General features: G+C 38.5%; 2 protein-coding genes across 2 annotated transcripts; one reads left to right on the forward strand and one right to left on the reverse strand.

Moving 5' to 3' along the window:
• The first annotated feature begins 2 nt into the window (after nt 1–2).
• On the forward strand, nt 3–12,654 carry gucy2g (guanylate cyclase 2g). Its single transcript, XM_074619104.1, has 22 exons — nt 3–332; nt 2,032–2,380; nt 2,459–2,568; nt 2,728–2,910; nt 2,998–3,142; nt 4,322–4,457; nt 4,553–4,656; nt 4,790–4,956; nt 5,760–5,900; nt 6,030–6,113; nt 6,564–6,668; nt 7,189–7,257; nt 8,314–8,482; nt 8,581–8,736; nt 9,824–10,001; nt 10,273–10,413; nt 10,541–10,733; nt 10,971–11,145; nt 11,434–11,532; nt 12,121–12,212; nt 12,306–12,413; nt 12,519–12,654. The coding sequence occupies exons 1-22, from the start codon at nt 3–5 to the stop codon at nt 12,597–12,599; spliced, it is 3,315 nt and encodes a 1,104-aa protein (XP_074475205.1). The 3' UTR covers nt 12,600–12,654.
• Nucleotides 12,640–20,264, reverse strand: tectb (tectorin beta). Its single transcript, XM_074619111.1, has 11 exons — nt 20,189–20,264; nt 20,031–20,106; nt 19,576–19,766; nt 17,099–17,250; nt 16,917–16,989; nt 16,668–16,771; nt 16,492–16,575; nt 15,556–15,718; nt 14,641–14,719; nt 14,416–14,448; nt 12,640–14,095 (listed from the first exon to the last, which is right to left on the reverse strand). Exons 2-11 carry the CDS (start codon nt 20,095–20,097, stop codon nt 14,022–14,024), a joined length of 1,020 nt encoding a protein of 339 aa, XP_074475212.1. The 5' UTR covers nt 20,098–20,106; nt 20,189–20,264; the 3' UTR covers nt 12,640–14,021.
• Nucleotides 20,265–21,209: the final 945 nt, after the last annotated feature.

The raw sequence follows: 21,209 nt of genomic DNA on the forward strand, positions 1-21,209 counted from the left end.
ACATGAGGCTCATTTTGGCACTTCACTTCACACTAACGGCCGCCTCCATCGTCGTCAACAACGGCACCGATGGGTCTCACAAGCTGATCATCGGCTTCCAGGCCCCTTGGAACATGTCCTTCCCGTTCAGCGCCCTGCGGCTGGGCTCGGCCATACAGATCGCCGTGGAGAAGGTCAACACCAACCCCTCCTTCCTGGGCAACTACAGTCTGGACTTTGTGTACACGGATACAGACTGTAATCCCAAAGTTTCCCTGGGAGGATTCATCCAGCAGGTGTGGAAAGAAAATGTGTCAGCGCTGTTTGGTCCGGCGTGTCCTGAAGAAGCCGAGGTAGGATTCATGTGACCTGGAAATTGATTATTCATCTTTAGTTTGTCTTTTTGGTGTCACTTTTTAGAGAGTAAAACCAGTGGTGGAAAGTACATTTACTCAAATACTGTACTTTTTACTCCCATACATGTATCTGACAGCTTTAGTTTAATTTAATATCTAATTTTATTTAAATAAAAAAAAAAAAAAAAAAATTATATTTAAGTACCTTTTGTTTCTGAACTTATTTCATACAAACATGCAACCCAAAGTGCTTCACATAGCAAGACAAAAATAACAATAGATATTCTGCAAGACTGAAAATTACAACAATAAAATGTTGAAAATAAACAAAAAGTCAATAAAATAAAATAAAAATAAACACCAGGGATACAAATAATATAAAATCCAATGATTAAAACATAATAACTATGCATATATTACTCCAAATTAAAAGCCAGATTAAAAGATATGTCTTTAATTTCCTTTAATTTTAAAAACTACAGAGAGAGCTTTAATATCCAGAGGAAGTGAGTTCCAAAGTTTATAAAAACAGAAGGACCTCTCTCACTTTTAAGTGAGTAAGTAAAACATTTAAAAGAGAAGCGGGGGAGGACCTTAACGATCTGGCTGCAACATATAATTAAAGACGAGCTCTGATGTAGGAGGAGGAGCAAGGTCATTTAAAAGTTTATAAGCAAGTAAAATAGATTTAAAATCAATTAAAACAAATACACAGGTAGCCGATGCAGTGTCTTAAAGGCAGTTTCCGACAAGTTCGTATGACTTTATTATAGCCGCCAGGAGATTATGTATTTGGTTGTGTGTGTGTGTGCGCTAGGGATGTTAACAATTAACCGTTTAACCGACATTATGCATTTTAACCGATTAACGCTATCGGTTAAAACATCCATCCATACATCCATCCATCCATCTTCAACCGCTTATCCGGGATCGGGTCGCGGGGGCAACAGCTCCATCAGGTGACCCCAAACTTCCCTTTCCTGGGCCACGTTAACCAGCTCTGACTGGGAGATCCTGAGGCGTTCCCAGGCCAGTGTGGAGATATAATCTCTCCACCTAGTCCTCCAGCTGGTCGTGCCTTGGACACCTCCCAAGGGAGGCGTCCAGGGGACATCCTTACTAGATGCCCGAACCACCTCAACTGGCTCCTTTCGACGCAAAGGAGCAGCGGCTCTACTCCGAGTCCCTCACGGATGACTGAGCTTCTCACCCTATCTCTAAGGGAGACACCAGCCACCCTCCTGAGGAAACCCATTTCGTCCGCTTGTACCCGCGATCTAGTTCTTTCGGTCATGACTTGGTTAAAACAGTTAAAAGAAATGTTAATAATTAATTTAAAAGATGAGAAAAACCGTAACCGAGCGCTGACAACAACAGAGCGTCTCTTCTCAGGTCGGTAGGAGGAGCGCTAGTTAGCTGTAAGCAGTTTAATGGTTAATTTAATGGTCTGCCCCCGAAGAACGGTCACAGAGAGAGAGACAGCAGGGAAACAGAGTGTATTTTCACATCTAACTTTATGAATTATGATACTTTATGAGTTGGTGATTGTCGGAACAGTGGAAAGACTAACCAAGATGGTTTTGGTGAGTTTTATTTGAGTTAACAAGGCAATTAAGCCTGTCTTATTTTGGCGAAAGAGAGGGTACTTTTTGGATTGAAATGCCCATCCTTGCTACACATTATTTCTGCTTTTCAGGTCACCGGTCTCATCGCATCCACATGGAACATCCCCATGTTCGGCTTTGTGGGACAATCCTCCAAAATGGACAACGGCGACGTCTACGATTCGTACATCAAAGTCGTGCCCCCTCTCAAAAGAAGCTCGGAGGTCCTGGTGAAGACACTGGAGTTCTTCGGATGGAGTCACGTGGCGATGATCGGAGGGGGGCTGGATTCGAACACGTGGGACAAAGTCGACGCTTTGTGGACGACCGTTGAGAATCCGTTGAGAGCCAAATTCAAACTGGCTGCCGCGGTCAAGTTTGACACCAGCAACCCTCAGCTGATCTATCGAAATGTGAAGCTCGTCTCGACAGTCGCCAGAGGTAAAAAGTTTTGTCTCTTTAAAAAACGCATTTTTTTACCATTGATTTGGCGACTAAACGAGTCCTGTTGTCCTGCAGTGATTGTGGTGCTAACAAACTCCGTGGACTCCATGGCTCTGTTGCTGGAGGCTGAGCGACAGGGTCTGATGAATGGCGACTACGTGTTCTTCCTGGTACAGCATTTTGAAGTCAGTGGCAGCGTGGTGAGTAAAACTTTTACAGTTTACAGTTACACTCATATTAAGTTGTTGCAGCACCATCAGGTAGAATCCAATTATCAAACTTATTATCTTCCATACCTCTTCACTAAGATGTTTTTGTGTTGTATTAATCTTTTTCCTGAGCAGGATAACTTGTGGAAATATGCCCTGAACAGCAGGATCAACCAAGCCGCCATAAGAGCTTTTGACATGACCTTCATCATCGGTCAGAAATCCTACGAAGGCTACGACTATTACGACTTCTTTGAGCAAGTTTTTGAAAGACTAAAAGGACACCCGTTTCAGAGCAACCTGACATCTCAAAGACAGGTAAGCATTCGCGTATTATTGAGATGTTGGAACACTTTCCAATTTAAAATCACAGATACAATCGTTTTATTTTTGTTATTATTTCAGGTCAGCCCGTACGCTGCCTACCTGCACGACGCGGTGCTTCTTTACGCGATGGGACTGAAGGAAGTCGTTAAGGACGGCAAAGACCCTCACGATGGACGGCAGCTGCTGCAGAGATTAAAAAATAGAAACAACATTCGATTTAATGGTTGGTAGCCAGACACCTTTTGGAGAAGTTTGTGTTTTCGTTAAGCTTTTTACAAGGAAAGTACAGAATATCTGCTCAGAAGTAAATATAGTTTGGAACTCTTAAACAGTGGTGGAAGAAGTATGCAGATCTTTTACGTAACGGGATAGTTCAGGTGTTTTGAAGTGGGGTTGTATGAGGTACTTATCCATAGTAGGTGTATTACTTACAGTAGATCACGGTCGGCGTGCCACCAGCATCGAGAAGCAGACAGGAGCACCGACACCGGAGCAAAGCAATACGGTGCTGTGGACGGGGACGGCAGGAAAACGGATTTTAGCCACGTAAAAGAATGACTCAAAAATAAAAAATCAATATCTGTTTAAGTGTACGCTAAATTTAGAATATTTTCACCACTTTATTTTGCCGTCATACAGCCCTTTCCTTTTCCTTTCCGACGGGGAACTGAACTGGAAGTGAAACTTATCTATGCGCCCTCCAAAGCCACCTACAATGGATAAGTACCTCATACAACCCCACTTCAAAACACCCGGACTATCCCTTTAAAGGGTTGTGTCTAGAAGGTAACCTGCAAATTGCCAAATCTGATCTGAGATCGGCAAAAACTTGCAAAAGCTCTCGCGAGAGTCGCTGCCCGACGACCTATCCTAACCTGAGGTCAACGCCAAAACAAAACTATTCAAGCTCAATGCCTAACCTAACCTATCTCGCAACTTGTGGGTTCCCTTCCAGACAATACCTCTTTAAAGGCACGATGAGTAGGATTTGTCAGGTTGCAGTTTGTAAACACAAGATTCAAAGTTGGCCCCTACTGCCCGGCTCAACGAGGGGTTACGGTGCTTGCCAGCGGGTTAACGCAAACCCCAGATTCACTCTAGTTCTGGAACTTTGTCTGCTTGTCGTCTCGCCTTGCTAAACATTTTTTTCGGCGCCATTTTTGTAGTTTTTTGTAGTAATACCACAGTTTAAAAATACTCTGTTACCAGTAAAAGTACCAAAAGTAAAAGTACTCATTATGCATTTATTTATTTATATTATTTTGTATCAATAATCTAAATCTGTAGAGTAACTAATAACTTACGTTGTAGCAGAAAGTGGAAATACTAAAGTAAAGTGCAAAGTGTCAGAATTGTACTTGAGTAAATGTAATTTACTTACCCCCACTGATTATCATTGCAGGTGCCTCTGGACTAGTCCACTTTGACCAAGACGGGGAGAGAAATGTGGACTATTCCATTTATGACCTGCAGCATGTCGGAGACGTCACTAAGTTTGTACCCATCCTCCATTTCGACAGTCACACCAAAGCTGTCCGGTAAAATATGTTTATCAATAAATTTACCACCAAACAATCTAATACAATAAATAATAACATTTTGGGGAAATCACATCAAATAAATGTAATTCCAGGCCAACGTCTGCATTTGCTTCGGTGGTCTGGCCGAGAGGAAGACCTCCATCCGATAAACCAGAATGTGGTTTCAACAATGAACTCTGCGAATGGCTCATTAATGGTAAAAGTGGCCTCTTACGCAACCAGTAAATACACCAATTATCTCAGTTTTTATGTTTCCTTTTAAACCACTCGTAAAACAAACTCAGGCCAAGCTAACCACCCTCATAATTTACTGTGTTGATGGGACGCAGACGTCTCCCTGCTGGCTCTGCTCGTCACCTTCCCCGTCGTCGGCGTGCTGGCGGTTTTGTGCATCGGAGTCCTCATTCTGCAGAAGCTACGGCTCCAGACGAGGCTGGATGACTCCTGCTGGTGGCTGATCAGCTACAGCGACATCACCATCATCAGGGAGCAATCAGTATGAGCACTAAAACAGATATAGAAGAAAAAAGAATATGAGCATACATCTGTATATGCCAGGGGTCAGCAACCTTTATTATCAAAAGAGCCATTTTAGGATAACAAAAAAAAAAAAAATCTGTCTGGAGCCGCAAAACATTTGAGCATTGTGATGAAGGTAACACAGTTTATAGTCTAAGTATATAGTATATAAGTCTAATGCAGTGAGGGCCAAAGAGACAATGTACTACGGAGTATTAGGGCCACATTGAAGGGAAAATAATCTGAGATTTCCAGAATAAAGTCATAACTTTACGAGAAAAAAGTCGTAATATTACAAGAATAGAGTCATAACTTTACGAGAAAAAAAGTCGTAATATTACAAGAATAAATCATAACTTTACGAGAAAAAAGTCGTAATATTACAAGAATAAAGTCATAACTTTACAAGAAAAAAATAAAATAACACGTAAAATTACTACTTTATGATATTATGACTTTATTATCATAATATTACGACTTTTTTTCTCGTAAACTTCTGACTTTATTCTTGTAATATTATGACTTTATTCTCAAAATCTCCGATTTTTTTTTTTTCCTCAATGTGGCCCTAATACTTTGTCATACCATAGACCTACAACAATGATAAATAAAATTGAAAATGTAAACAAAAAACAGTTATTCATTTCCATTTTTAAAAATCCACAGGGAGCCACTAGAGAGGGGCTAAAGAGCCGCATGTTGCAGACCCCTGGTATATGTACATGGATGAGTGAGTTTGTGTGTTCACAGGTTTGTTCGGTGTGTTTGTGTCTCCTTCAGGGATTTCATGCTCTATCTCTGAGCACCACGGCCAGTCAGAGCTGCAGCAGCGGCTCTCAGTCTAATTTCTCCAACAACAGCTATGGCCTGAGAGACAAGACAGGGAGGGAACACGTCTTCACCACCATCGGTCTCTACCAGGTACCAGCTTGATGTTTAAAGTGAGCCCTTAAAGTGGCAATTAAGTATTAATGGTGAGTTATGTTTTCATATGCCAAAATACTGTATGTGCTTTTCCATAATGTACGTATGTCATGTAACTCCATGTAGGGAAATCAAGTGGCCATCAAGTACCTCAAGAACCACGTTAGCTGTAATTTCCAGAAGCCTTCAATTATCGAAGAGTTCAATGTGGTAAAGTTCCTCATGTTGTTCTTGATCAGTTTTCAGTTTTACATATTCAAGTTTAATGCAAATAAAACATTTTGTGATTTACAGAATATGAATAAATAACTGACTTAACTAGAGGATTAACTAGATTTACCACCTCGCGGTTGTACAGTACGCCTCCGCCAGCCAGTCAAGTTGCAGCTTACATCCATATCTGTCCAAAATGTCATCACTAAATCATTTTCACCAGCTACCTATGTAGATATGAAGGGCTCATTCTAAGCTAACGAAAACACAACGATTCTTAGTTTGAGGTGATTATACACTAATGAAAACATAGTTATACGTAGTAATCCCCCGAAATGCTACACACTGTTCCTTTAAGACAAATTAGTGAAAAATAGAAGCATTTTTTTTTTTTCACTCATGAAATTTCATATTGTGTGCCTAACCATCTTAAACTCTTTAAGACAGATGAAAGAGATGAAACATGAGAACTTGGTTCAGTTCTTTGGTGTTTGCATCGAGCCACCGAACATCTGTTTGGTCATCCAGTACTGCAGGAAAGGCAGTCTGAAGGTCAGTGTCTCAGCCTGTTCTGCATGTACACACACTGCTACTTCATATTGAAAAAAGCATCACTGCAGCCTGCAGTGCAAGCATCATTTGCCACCAAATTTGGGTCAATATAGCACCAATGCACTACTGGGTTAACCCATGGGGTCGAAATTCACCTAAAACAAGGGGTTGTGTTATTTTGTAGATTACTTTTGGGTTATTAACCAAAGTAAAATGGTTTAAAAACAGTTATAATCTAATGCAGCTCTTTTTAAACTTGCATATATTGTGTTACGAGTATCCTTTGTCGTTTTTAATATCATATGCACTACATTTTATACAATTAACAATAAATATGTGGCAGTTTTAGGGTGAAATGTGAGCTTGTTGAGTCAAAATAACCATATTTTAGTTTGAGTAAATAATCCAACAGTAACATAAAAATAAACTGGGTAATTTATCGGTACTATATTAATCCTGTGATTTTTGGTGTGTAATTAGATATTTAACTTGAAAATATTGCTGTTGTTTTTTTCTGCAGGACGTTCTGAAGAAAGATGTCGAGCTGGACGGGATGTTTAAGCTGTCCTTTGCTTATGACATTGTCAATGTGAGTCAGTTCATTCAAGCAGCATGTTATTGCCATGATGTAGTGTTGGGAAAGACACTTTAATCATTGTATAAAACCAAAGTTTGACTTTAAGATTACTAGCTAGGATTTTAGAAATAAGGAAGTCATATAGAAATATTGATAAATAAATAAATAAAACCCGTGCAAAAAAACAAAAATTAATAAAATGAAAATATCAAAAATAAAATAAATCATAAAAATAAAAGTCTACCCAATGCATCCCCCAATTAGTTCTCAAAAATGTTATTTTGATTTTACATATTTTCTTTATTCAGTAACTTGTTCAATCAAATTTTTATGTATGTTTATTCCCCAACATGACGGTCTAAATGGTGTTTAAAAGCTTTCGACACTGCCAGACATAAAAGTCTGGGCAATTTTTCTGTGGGTCGAAATGTCGTCATTTTATTGTCTTGAAATTGTTGGAATCGTCCTATAAAATGCCCACCATGTTTGTTTGTTTGTTTTTTGTAGAAAATAAATTCCTCCCAGGTTGCTAAAAAATCAACTGAATTTCCAGAATAAATACAACCTCAGAGACATCAATGGTAGAATAAATATTGTATATAACAAAAACACAAACAACTACGTCAACAAAATAAAACTAAAAAATGTTTTTTGACCCTTTAAACAGACATAAACTACAGTTATAGTGCAGGACTGATTTTTTTTTTAAAATTTGCTTGGCAATTTTCACATTAATTAATTTTAATTATTATGACATAATTTATATGTTTTTTACAAAGGCTTCATAGTCCAACAAATAATATTGTAATTTTTAAATCGACAGTATAATAGTTAAAAAAATACATTATAATCTAACAAATCTATAACTCTTAGGAAATGCAAATATGTTTTTAATACGTGTCTAATATCTTTCTAATACATTTCTCTTGTATTCTTTCACATAACTATAGAAGTGTAAAAAAAAACAGACTATGTCATATTATTCCACGTGACGTACATGAGCAGTTCCCCGTTATAATATTGTATGGGGTCGTTGGCTGAATAAAGATTAAGAACTTCTGTTTTTAGGGAATGGAGTTCATTCACAAAAGTAACCTGAGATTTCACGGGAACCTGAAGCCTAGCACGTGTCTCGTGGACAGTCGACTCCAGATAAAACTCTCTGGCTTTGGCCTGTGGGAGTTTAAATACGGGAGCAAAAAGAAGATCATCCCACTGGAAAACCCCAATCATTCAGGTCAGTGGGTGCACTCGAATATATCTTAAATATATTTGCATTTATGTTTATCCACAGCGTGAAGGGGAAATAACGTGAGGTGATGTGATTTGTTGTAGAGATGTACTACATAGCCCCCGAGCTTCTGAGACAAGTCGGTCTCCAAGTCAATGGGACGGGGAAAGCGGATGTCTACAGCTTTGCCATCATCATGTGGGAGCTCGTGTACAGCGCAAAGTCTGGCCCGTATCATGAAATCAACCTGAGCCCTAAAGGTTAGCACGATACAAAGCATATTAATTCATTTTCTTTACCCACTTATTCATTTACACAGTGGCGACGGCTGAAAGTATTGAGGCATACTGAATATTGGGCAGAAGGCAGAAATACTAGCCTGACAAGAGGTTGGAAATTAAACAAAGTTCAACTCAATCTCTTTGCAAGGTATCCTCATACAACGGTTCAAAGTCATTCCTAATTCTTCGTGCGTTTTCCTAATAATGTTCAGCAACACATGAGGAATGTCCAGCAACAAGGGTCATGCATACAGTGTTCTCAAAATAAACATCTGTCTTCACATTAAACAACTTGGTTAGGTTTAGGCAACAAACTACTTAGTTAAGTTTAGGAAAAGATCATGGTTTGGTTTAAAATATCTTCGGAAATAACGTTACTTAAGTATGAAAGTTATGTGACGTGCCTCACACGGGGCACCAATGTTGGTCTCCTGGGTGAATGTCAGTTTTTTGACCCATCCACCCCGACCTCTTCCCTACGCAGCTTTTATCGCTCTTTATACTTCCCGACTCATGATTACGGGGTTTACATACAAATTGATTTTGGGGGATATTTACGAATTACAGTGCATTACTTTTTGTAGGTAAAGCTACGAACGGTGTATGAGAACAGCCTGCAACGTGACGCTACACAGCAGTGCTTTGAGCTAAATGCTAACATGCTCAAAATTACAATGCTTTACCATGTTCACCGTCTTAGCTTAGCGTGTATGGTGGTTAGTATGATTTGTAATTAGCATTAAACACAAAGTGCAGCTGAGGCTGATGGGAATGTCTTTAGTTTAGCAGGTATTTAGTCATAAACCAAAGTATTGGGACAAATTAAAAGTTTGACCTGATGGTGGCGCCAGTTGAAAAAGTCAGGCGATGATCAAAATTCATGGGATTCATCCTGAGAGGGTTATGAATGGTTGTACCAAATTTCATGGCAATCCATTCAATAGTTGTATAGATATTTCAGTTTGGACAGAAGTGGTAGACAGGCCAACAACATGGCTAAAAAGCCCTCAAACCCAAATTCCAAAACTGCGATGATTCCTGATACTTTGCTACATGTTTCCTCCAGAAATTATCATGCAGTTGCGGACGCCTTTCCAAGGGGAACCCCTCCGCCCACCGCTGTCTGCGGAGCTATGTGGAGAGAACATCAACTCACTGCTGAAGGCCTGCTGGAATGAAAACCCTGACCACCGACCGCCGTTTGCATCTATACGGAGACAGCTGAGGGACACCAGCCCAGACAGGTCAGGCCTCTGACACTTTTCTTTTTCCTTACCCATATTATGCTCCAAAATGTCATAAATTAGAGAGCATTTAAAGAGCGCATACCTTTGTCAGGGCTGTAAAATCCTCTAAACTTGTTATCTGCTTCAAAATAAATGTAGTAACTAAGTTCATGTGCCACGTTTTCACTTAAGGTAGTGCAGTAGTTAAGGAGTAAATGGCGACTAACAAACGAACAAACTCAACCCGAAAACTCCTTAAAGCAGGTGATCATGATTTTCTGTACTGTAGTCATGCAAATATACTGGATAATATGGTGGAAAAGTTGGAGAAATATGCAAATCACTTGGAGGAGGTGGTGGAGGAGAGGACCAATCAGCTCACAGCAGAGAAGACCCGTGCAGACAATCTCCTCTCCAGCATGTTACCAAGGTAACAGATGTAACCGCATCAAAATGATAAACCCATTCAAATCATGTGACCACGGCGGCGCCGGTTGAATTGGCCGTCCACAACTACGTTGCTCACCTTGTCGGTGCTGGTGCTTCAATGGTCGCAGGTACATCGCAGATGAGCTGATGGCGGGGAAGTCAGTGGAGCCTCAAAGCTACGAAATGGTGACCATCTTCTTCTCTGACATCGTGGGCTTCACGTCCATGTGCTCCGTCAGCTCTGCGATGGAGGTGGTGACGTTCCTCAACGACCTCTACAGTCTCTTTGACGACGTCATCAAGATGTACGATGTCTATAAAGTGAGTCACACACAATGATTTTAGTCTCTCATTCGACTTTATGCACTGAGGGGAGTGTAAATCTACAACAGATCTACACGAGAAGATTTTCTAGCTGACCTGCACACTGTTTGTATCTGTATTTTAAAAGCTAACTAGCGTTTTTTCCAAAATGTAAAATTATAAGTTGTGCTGTTTTTATAAAAAAAAAAAGTTTTCCCATTGTTACTTTGAATATTGTCTTTGCCTCTTCTCTAGGTGGAAACAATTGGTGATGCATACATGGTAGCCAGCGGTCTACCCATCAGCAACGGCTATCAGCACGCTTTAGAGATATCTACGATGGCTCTGCATTTCCTGAGTGCCATCAAGGTCTTCAAAATCCACCACATGCCTACTAAGAGTCTTTCAATCCGCATCGGGATACACTCTGGTAAGAGAGACAGGTTATTTCTTTAATTAATGGTGAAGTATTTGGTTTTGTTGCTGCCTTTTTTTTTTCCTTTGGAAGGTTTTCAGGATCATTTCAGGTGGCTAACAATCGGGACATCTTTATACATTTAAGTTGTAATTAAATAAAGCGAGTATAAGCCGCCGACAGGATTTGTGGTTCCTTCACAGTTCTTGGTCCTACACACTTTGTTGACGTCTGTACATGAAATAATTGACATTTAATAAGCTTGAATCCATAAATACAAACAGTTTGTTGTGGGTTTTGTAGGTCCAGTGGTTGCTGGAGTGGTCGGCACCACGATGCCTCGCTACTGTCTCTTTGGCGACACGGTGAACACGGCCTCTCGAATGGAAAGTAACAGCTTACGTGAGTAGACTGAAGTCGCACCTTTGCAGAGGCTATTAATTGAGACCATCAGTATTCGCAATTTCATTGTTTAAACCTTCTGGATAAGAACATACATATAGTTTTATTGTGCAAGTCTGAGGGATTATTGTCAATGTAGGGAATCCCATTAGGTTTTCAGCGAAATATCTTGATAACAATTGGATGGATTGCCATCAAACTTTGTACAGACATTCATGTTCCCAAGAGGATGAATCCTCTGTCTTTTCCTCTCGCAGCATCATCAGGTAAAAAAACCCATATCCAACCCATTTACACTCCCAACTCGTCAAACACCGGTCAGCGCCCCTCGGCGTCTGATACCGACGCACCGACTCTTCAGTGCCACTGTTTGAGATGATGTTTTTCAAATTCAATGTAAACACATCTACTTCATTATTAGTCAGAGCAAAAGATGTAGTTTAAAAAGCAAGAAAGTCCGCGAGTTGAGTGGAGGACGGATGGGTCAAACAAATACAGGACTTTCACCCTGGAGACCGCTGTTCGTGTCCCGTGTGAAACCAGAAGTCAACGTTGACTTATTTTACTTGTCTTCTGCGTATTTAACAGCCCTGAAGATTCACATATCTCAGTGCACTGCTGACATCCTGGTCCAGGCTGGATCGTTTGAGCTGGAGGAAAGAGGGGAAGTTGAGATGAAGGTGAACCTAAAGAGTCTGCATGTTTTAGTTTTTCTCTAATAAGATGTACAACAACCAGTGTTTTTGACATGTGTGTGTTTATGTCCATGACAGGGTAAAGGATCTCATAAGACCTACTGGCTGCTGAACAAACAGGGATTCAATCCTCCTCTAATTGCTCACAGCTATCCACCAGCTGACAGTCTCATACTACAAACAGAGGTAGCCAGCAGAGACAAATCTATATCCAAGCACAGTCAGTAAATACAGTATTTTATGTAAATCAAGTGCTTGTATTTTCACCTGTATTTGTGATATCTCTTCAAGAAACTGGGAATGATCAGAGTTGCTGAGAAAAGAGCCCAGAAAACCCTGACCAAAGCTATGATGACCACAGTGGACATTTAAAGAACGACCGGATGTTCTGACCAGATTTTGGATAAAAGGAATATCTGGAAAGGAAAATTCAGTACCGTCTCACAGAATGGAAAAACGACTCTTGAATTAGAGACAAAATGTAGACAAAGACGGGAGTGATAATATATAAAACACTGTAGAAACATGGTTGCTCCTTTAGCAAGAGTCTGAAAACACGCCTATTTCAGACTCTTGCTAAAGGAGCTAAAGATACTTTTTAATCTTAATTCTTTGTGATTTTGGTACAATTATAGATATTCATGGCTTTATATTATAAAACAAAAAGAATAAACTATAAAAGTTTATGAAAATTGGGGACTGATGAATTTGTAGCAATGACATTCATAATGTGTTTTCATTTTGTCTTTGTACTGCTGTAACAAACAAACAACAAATGATCACTGCTTCCCTAGAACGCATATATAAGATACAGATAAATCAGATTCAACAGTGCTGTATGCAATCAAATGGTTGAGTATATATTAATAAATCCATTAACAATGTTGTTACACATTCACAGTTTGTTCTGGGTAGTATCATTGGAATAGAATACATTTTAAAGGTCCCATATTTTGCTCATTTTCAGGATCATACTTTTTACTACTAATATTTTGTGTTTCTACTAGAACATGTTTATATGCTGTAATGTTAAAAACAACCTTTATTTTCCTCATACTGTCTGCCTGAATATGCCTGTATTTACCCTCTGTCTGAAACGCTCCGTTTTGGCACATTTCTATGGAATTGCGACGAAATTGCAACAGAATTGCGTTGCTAGGCAACAGCTCGGGTCCATGTGTACTTCCTGTCAGCTGATGACATTTACATACACTGCAACCAGGAATAAACTGGGACACATTTAGAATGTTTACGTTTAAATCTGCGTAAAGGGTCTAAATATTGTACATTTGTGACATCACAAATGGACAGAAATCCTTACAGCTTGTTCCAAATGCAGAGTTTCTGAATACGGGCTGTGTGTGTTTTCCTGTGGATTGAGCGTTTCGATACTTTCACAGTATTTATATCAGGACTATAAGGCTGCTTTATAATAAAAAAAACATGAAAATCTCACTTTTTTATAATATGGGACCTTTAAAGAATGTTTAGCTATTTAATTTGTGTTACAGTCATGTTAACAGTCTGATTTTAATTTCTGGATTTAATAAAATAATATATTTATTTTTCCCAGAAGAGTTTTTTAAGGTTTGTGCAGAATTAAAAACAACAGGGACAAGGGTAATTTCTTTAAAAATGTTAATTTATTGGAGAAAGCAGTGAAGTAATGTATGTGTGACATTTTAGAAGACTATCCAAAGCATCAATAAATGTGCTAATTACATATAATATCTGTGAGATGACGAGAATATCTCTTCATTGGAGTGTGGGGTGTGACATGAATAAAAGTCTTTACTACATTCTTGATCCATTTACTAAATCCCAACATGTGTTTATGAGGACCAGCAGCAGGATGAATAGTGAAGTGCCTGTGGTGGAAAAAAGGTAAAGAAGACACAGATGTTGATGACAGAAAAACAACTTTCAACAGTATTTAGCTGAACCGTAGCGAACATTGAGGTCATGTTCTCTCATATGTTTTTAAATGTAATGACTTTAAGGTCAGCGAATAAATTAATCAAGTATTTTCACATCATAATGTGATTTGTGGTGGTGTGGTGAAGGCTTTGAAACAGCATTCAAATCATCAAAATATACAATGATTGAACAGTTAACTGAATAAATGAACGGAATATTAGACTTTAAATACATTTCAATCACAGTTATCACTGCATCACATTTTGTTTACCTTTTATGTGTCCATTATTGGAGGAATTGATACCTGTCCAGAGATAAAGACATCATAATACAAAATAAGAGCTTAAACAGTAAAAACAAAAAACACACCTTGAATTTAACAGTCAGCTATTGGAGTCTCTTAATTTGAAAGAGTGGAAATAACAATGCTACAGTTTTTTATTTATAATTTATTTAAAGTCTCCCAACATATGTTTATTATATTATATGTTTGTACCTTTAATGTGAAACTCAGTAGTGAGGATCCCTCCGCTTGGTTCTGCCTCTGATGGCAGACTTCTGGAAGAGCAGGGGCCCTTGAGGAAACACAAGTTGCATTTTGTCAAATTAAACTGAGAATAACTATAAATGAGAGTATCGTAACTTCACCACCATATTTGGAGGAATAACTTCAGTTAAATTCTTATTTAAGTTAATGTTGTTGACTGTACTCTGCTCCATATTTTCTCCTCCCTCTCACTCTTTTTAACCAACCAAGTACCACAATGTCAAAATACTCCATTAAAAGTACTTTGTTGCGTTACTTTGTTGCGTTACTGTGTTGCGTTACTGTGTTGCGTTACTGTGTTGCGTTACTGTGTTGCGTTACTTTGTTGCGTTACTTTGTGGCGTTACTTTGTGGCGTTACTTTGTGGCGTTACTTTGTGGCGTTACTTTGTTGTGTTACTTTGTTACGTTACTTTTATTTTATTTATTTTATTTATTTTATTTATTTTATTTATTTTATTTATTTTATTTATTTTATTTATTTTATTTATTTTTATTTTATTTATTTACTTTGCTCATTGACATTACTTTTGATACGTTACTTTGGACAAAAGTGTCTGCCAAATTAATAAAGGGAGTCAAAAATACAATATTTCCCTCTGAAATGTAGTTGAGTAGAAGTATAAAGTAGCAGAAAATTAAAATACTCAAGTAAAGTACCTCGAAATTATTCTTAAGTACAGCACTTGATAAAATGTACTTAGTTACTCTCCACCACTGGAGAGTGATACCATATAATGACAACACACACTGTATGTGATATTTCTAAAGGGCAGACGTTGGCCTGTAATTGGAATAGATAAATAAACATAAAGTTTCACACAGTGTTTTAAAGTTTGATATCATTTATAAGTGTTGTACTCACTGGCAGACAGTTGAGCCTCTCTCCATCACAGATCTGGACCTCACAGTGAAGCCAGACGGTGGAAACCTTCTCCAGCCGCTGGAAGCGGAAAGAGTTGAACTTGAACATGGAGCGGCTGTCTTTGGCGTTCTCGAAAATAGTCACCGTGTGGTCGGAGGAGCAGCTGTTGGAAGACAAAGACTTGAATGTTGCTGGAGAACTCATCCAAATCATGAAGTGGCATAGAGAAGTATTCTTTCACATCCAACTACACCTTAAAACATCATACAGGATTGTTTTATTACGACTCATCAGAGGCATTAATCACGTTACAACTCATGGGCGGACTTTGAACAAATGATTAAAGTTTTACATTGCCATGAGACAGCCCTTTCCAACGGGGAACTGAAGCTGTTATCTATGCTCTCCTCAAAGCCACCAGACTCCATTGACAAAAAACACTCATTTTACCTCACAGAACACAGGAGTTGCTGGTCTACCGCTGCCTCAATAGGTTAGTTTGTTTGTGTTATTGTGTGAATTTGGTAAATCCGAACTAACCCTTAAAAACACCAAAGTCACACAATAACACAACCTAATAACTAACCGATCGATGCAGCAGTGCAGCGGTAGACCAGTAACTCCTGTGTTCTGCAGGGTAAAATGTTTTTCTCAATGGAGTCTGGTGGGTTTGAGGACAGCATAGATGGATATAACGGCTTCAGTTCCTCGTCAGAAAGGGCTCTCTGATGGCGAGGTAAAGCGGTGACAATATTCTAAATATAACATACACTTAAACTGATGTAGATTTTGTTTAGGTGGCTGAAATACGTTTCGTACGTTCAGTATGTTTCTCCAAACTGGGGGGCGTGCCGACCGTCATCTACTGTAGGTAAAACACCGACTACGGATAAGTACCTCATACAACCCCACTTTAAAAACCCTTTAATGTTTCACCTGTTAATGATGAGACTCCACCTCTTCTTGTCTGTTGAGTAAGGAGTAGGAGTGGCCCAGACGTTGTTTATTACAACTTTGAATCTGAGAAGCGATAATAAAACAGGGTTAGAAATCGAGCGGTATCGACTCTGTACGGGAATATACTTTTCAGTGTTTAAGGAAAATGTTGATACCTGTTACTTAGTCCTTTTGCCTCGATGCCGATGAAGACTTCAGAGCCGATCTCAGAAGTGTCGATCACATACGGAGAGTCCTTAGCATACAGGAACTTTGAATTCTACAAAATAAATATATACATTTCTGTATTTCCTCATCTGACAATCTTTTATTTGCATGTATCTAAAGACTGCAACAAGTTGTACAGCAAATAACTGTTAATTTTGCTTCCACTGGAGAAGCTGAGCCCGTGAGCGGCTACTCACCGTGAACACAATCATTGACAACTGTGATCTAAAAGTGCCTAAACTCCCGTTGTTGACATAAACGGTAGCCACTCTGTAAAAAGCAGAGGGTTTAGTAAAAACGCTGCAAGTCATTGGGTCAGAATGCACTTATCTTGCAACACGGTGACTGCGGTCGCCTCGTGTCTCGGATGGATGCTTACCTTTGGCTGAACACGGCGTTGTTAACCAGGTAGGCCGCCCGGTACATGCAGCTGAAGGTGTAGTTGACCGGCTGGTTTCTGACGGTGAGCGACGTGTCGTTGGACACGATGGAGTTGTAGAAGACGTACTTGGGGTCTTTGCCGGGCATGAACTGTCAGAGGGAATATGAAATAAATAAAGTTTTGCCTTCTATAATCTTAAAATTAACATACATCTGAGACAGAAGTGCATGTAAATGGTTAAATGTCTTAAAGGGCCGGTACACAGATAGTTTTATGTTCCCAGGTTTTGAGACATCTTCCTAGTGATCAGTTTTCATTGAAATCAAAAATAAAGTCTAAACAATGTCTGAAAAAGGTAAAAAAAGAAAAAAAAATGTCTGAAAAAAAGTTTGAAAAATTGTTGGAAAATACAGTTTAACAATGTCTGAAAAAGGTGTCAAAAAAAAAGTCTGAAAAAAGTCTGAAAAAAATGTCTTAAAAAAAGTCTGAAAAAAAAGTCTGAAAAATGTCTGAAAAAAATGTCTAATACAAAATTTGAAAAATAAAGTTTGAAAAAGGTGTCAAAAATAAAGTCTAAACAATGTCTGAAAAAGGTAAAAAAAAATGTCTGAAAAAAAAGTTTGAAAAATGTTAGAAAATAAAGTCTAAACAATGTCTGAAAAAGGTAAAAAAAAAAAAAAAAATGTCTGAAAAAAAGTTTGAAAAATTGTTAGAAAATAAAGTTTAACAATGTCTGAAAAAGGTGTCCAAAAAAAAGTCTGAAAAATGTCTGAAAAAAATGTCTAAAAAAAAGTCTGAAAAAAAAGTCTGAAAAATGTCTGAAAAAAATGTCTAAAAAAAAGTCTGAAAAAAAAGTCTGAAAAATGTCTGAAAAAAATGTCTAATACAAAATTTGAAAAATAAAGTTTGAAAAAGGTGTCAAAAATAAAGTCTAAACAATGTCTGAAAAAGGTAAAAAAAAAAAAAAAAAAAATGTCTGAAAAAAAGTTTGAAAAATTGTTGGAATTGTTGGAAAATAAAGTTTAACAATGTCTGAAAAAGGTGTCAAAAAAAAGTCTGAAAAATGTCTAATAAAAAATTTGAAAAATAAAGTTTGAAAAAGGTGTCAAAAATAAAGGCTAAACAATGTCTGAAAAAGGTAAAAAAAAAAAAAAAAAAAATGTAAGAAAAAAAATTTGAAAAATTGTTGGAATTGTTGGAAAATAAAGTTTAACAATGTCTGAAAAAGGTGTCAAAAAAAAGTCTGAAAAATGTCTGAAAAAAATGTCTAAAAAAAAGTCTGAAAAATAAAGTTTGAAAAATGCTGGAAAAAAAAGACTCTGAAAAATGTCTGAAAAAACTCTTTCTATATTTCTGACCTGCTCATTGACGGTGCATTTAGAGCTCTTAGGTCATCATGTGGTTTTCTAATTAGATCCAGAGCTAATTAGAACATCTATTTTACCAAACAATAAATACCAGAACCCAGAAGGTCATTTAACAAAGCGAACCACAGTTCTAACCACCTTGATAAAGAAATATTCTTTTTGCTGCACAACGTTTCTCTATCCACACAAAGATGGTAGCCGGATATGACGTATGTCCAAGCTCAAATTGTTACAACATGAACCAAAATTACCAAAATTAAAGTTATATTAGTCATAATTGACTATATTGATATTACTTTGTTTTAATGCCACAGATTTCTTTAACGCGTTAACGCAACTTGTGATTTTGTGGTTGTAGCGGGCTCAGTTTTAAAGCTAGAGTGAAGATACTGGTTTCATATGAAACTAGGAAACCTAAAGAATCCATTTGTATCAACCATGTCATACTAGCTTGTTGAAAAAGAGACTAAATAACGCTCCAAACTTACACTTAATTTTGGCATGGAAAAACTAGCATGGTCATTATCAAAGGGGTCCCTTGACCTCTGACCTCCAGATATGTGAATGTAAATGGGTTCTATGGGTACCCACGAGTCTCCCCTTTACCGACATGCCCACTTTATGATGATCACATGCAGTTTGGGGCAAGTCATAGTCAAGTCAGCACACTGACACACTGACAGCTGTTGTTGCCTGTTGGGCTGCAGTTTGCCATGTTATGATTGGAGCATATTGTTTTATGCTAAATGCAGTACCTGTGAGGGTTTCTGGACAATATCTGTCATTGTTTTGTGTTGTTAATTGATTTCCAATAATACATATATTTGCATAAAGCAGCATATTTAGCCACTCCCATGTTGATAAGAGTATTAAATACTTGACAATCATGCGATTGATTGTGATTAAATATGTTAATTGATTGACAGCCCTACTATAATTGCTTTAACCTGAGAAAAGGGGACATTGTTTCTGGGTTTAAATGTCAAATGTTCAATGTTTTAAGCACCAAAAGCGAAATGTCACAAAGCAGATATGTCAAAAACTGGGCAAATAAAACACAACCTCCTCCTCTCCATGGTGAGATACTGTTGTTATTGTGACCCTCACCTCAGACTGCGTGCCGCAGTACGAATGGTTTTTGGGAGTCAGGTCTGGGATGCTGAAGCGGTAGTATCCTGGACTGTGTACTCCAGAGTAACAGACTCCACCCAGAGACAGCTGGTCAATCTCCCAGCCGTAAGGACACTCTGGGACGTTGGCAATGATGGCGTTGGGGAAGCATGACACCATAACGTAGTCTGAAATAAGACACAGTCAGAGAGACAAACTTTAGACATTATTTAGCGTCTTCACTCAAAACAGTTTTACATTTTGCCTGAAACTAACTTATTACACTTAATATTATGTGCTTTATTTACTTAATATTGTCATTCTGTTTCTCCATATTGTAATTTGACTCAGTGTAATCTGTATATAGACATTTACTGCCATTTCTATTTGAGTTTTATGCCTTTTTTTCCTTAACCGAATCAAGGGCTATCTGTGTACCACAGTGACGTTACCTGCTTTTTGTGGAGAGCATGTCCACGCAACAGGCAAAAGCATCAATAATGCACCGACAGAAGCCATAATGTGACGCTGCAGAGAGATTTAAGAGGTCAGCAATGAGAGAATATTCAACGTATCATAATGTAAATCTGTCATTAGAAAAAAGACTCACCTGTAGAGGAAATAACACGTTTGAATAGTCTGATGTCAGAGGATGTTCATGGCTCTTCAACAAGCTACCAGCACGAGTGACTCTATAACTAACATCTTGACAACTTGAGGAGGCATTTTATACCATCACAGGTGAAGGTAATCAACTCCCCCCCGATTCTCCCCCATTCTCCCCTCTGGCAGGTTTAAGAGCTCTATTGTGTCGCTGCTCACAAAAGCTCTCTGTGCTGCTCGGACATTGACGTTCAAATTACCAGCGCCTCACGGGATTACAGTCAGGATGCTCAATAAAGTCTCCTTTTCTAGAGACGGACATACAAGAAAATGTCTCAGTGAATATCAAACAGTTATGACATGAAGGACAATTAATGTATTTCATATTTAACTAGCATCATCATTGTGTTATTTGCGCCTATTCTAAAGATAGTGTATTTGAATATTTCTGCATACTGGGGTCCCTAAACAGTCTCAGAATTACATAAATTGGGTATCACTGTAAAGCTGAGACTCTTGTGGATCCAATGAGCCCAACTGTATTCATGTGTGATGATGTTAGTCCCCATAGGAGACATTTCATTCTAGTGAGACCATTTTTTGAAACTTGACCTCCCTGTATAAAATGACCTGTGGTGACCTCTAGGATAATCACAGCCTCATGAAACTTTACAGCCACAAACTAGAGACCTAGAGCATTCAGAGGATGGATGGATCAGACTAGAGACCTAGAGCATTCAGAGGATGGATGGATCAAACTAGAGACCTAGAGCATTCAGAGGATGGATGGATCAAACTAGAAACCTAGAGCATTCAGAGGATGGATGGATCAAACTAGAGACCTAGAGCATTCAGAGGATGGATGGATCAGACTAGAGACCTAGAGCATTCAGAGGATGGATGGATCAAACTAGAGACCTAGAGCATTCAGAGGATGGATGGATCAAACTAGAAACCTAGAGCATTCAGAGGATGGATGGATCAAACTAGAGACCTAGAGCATTCAGAGGATGGATGGATCAAACTAG

The sequence above is a fragment of the Sebastes fasciatus genome, chromosome 20 (genome assembly GCF_043250625.1).
Source record: "Sebastes fasciatus isolate fSebFas1 chromosome 20, fSebFas1.pri, whole genome shotgun sequence".
NCBI lineage: Eukaryota > Metazoa > Chordata > Actinopteri > Perciformes > Sebastidae > Sebastes > Sebastes fasciatus.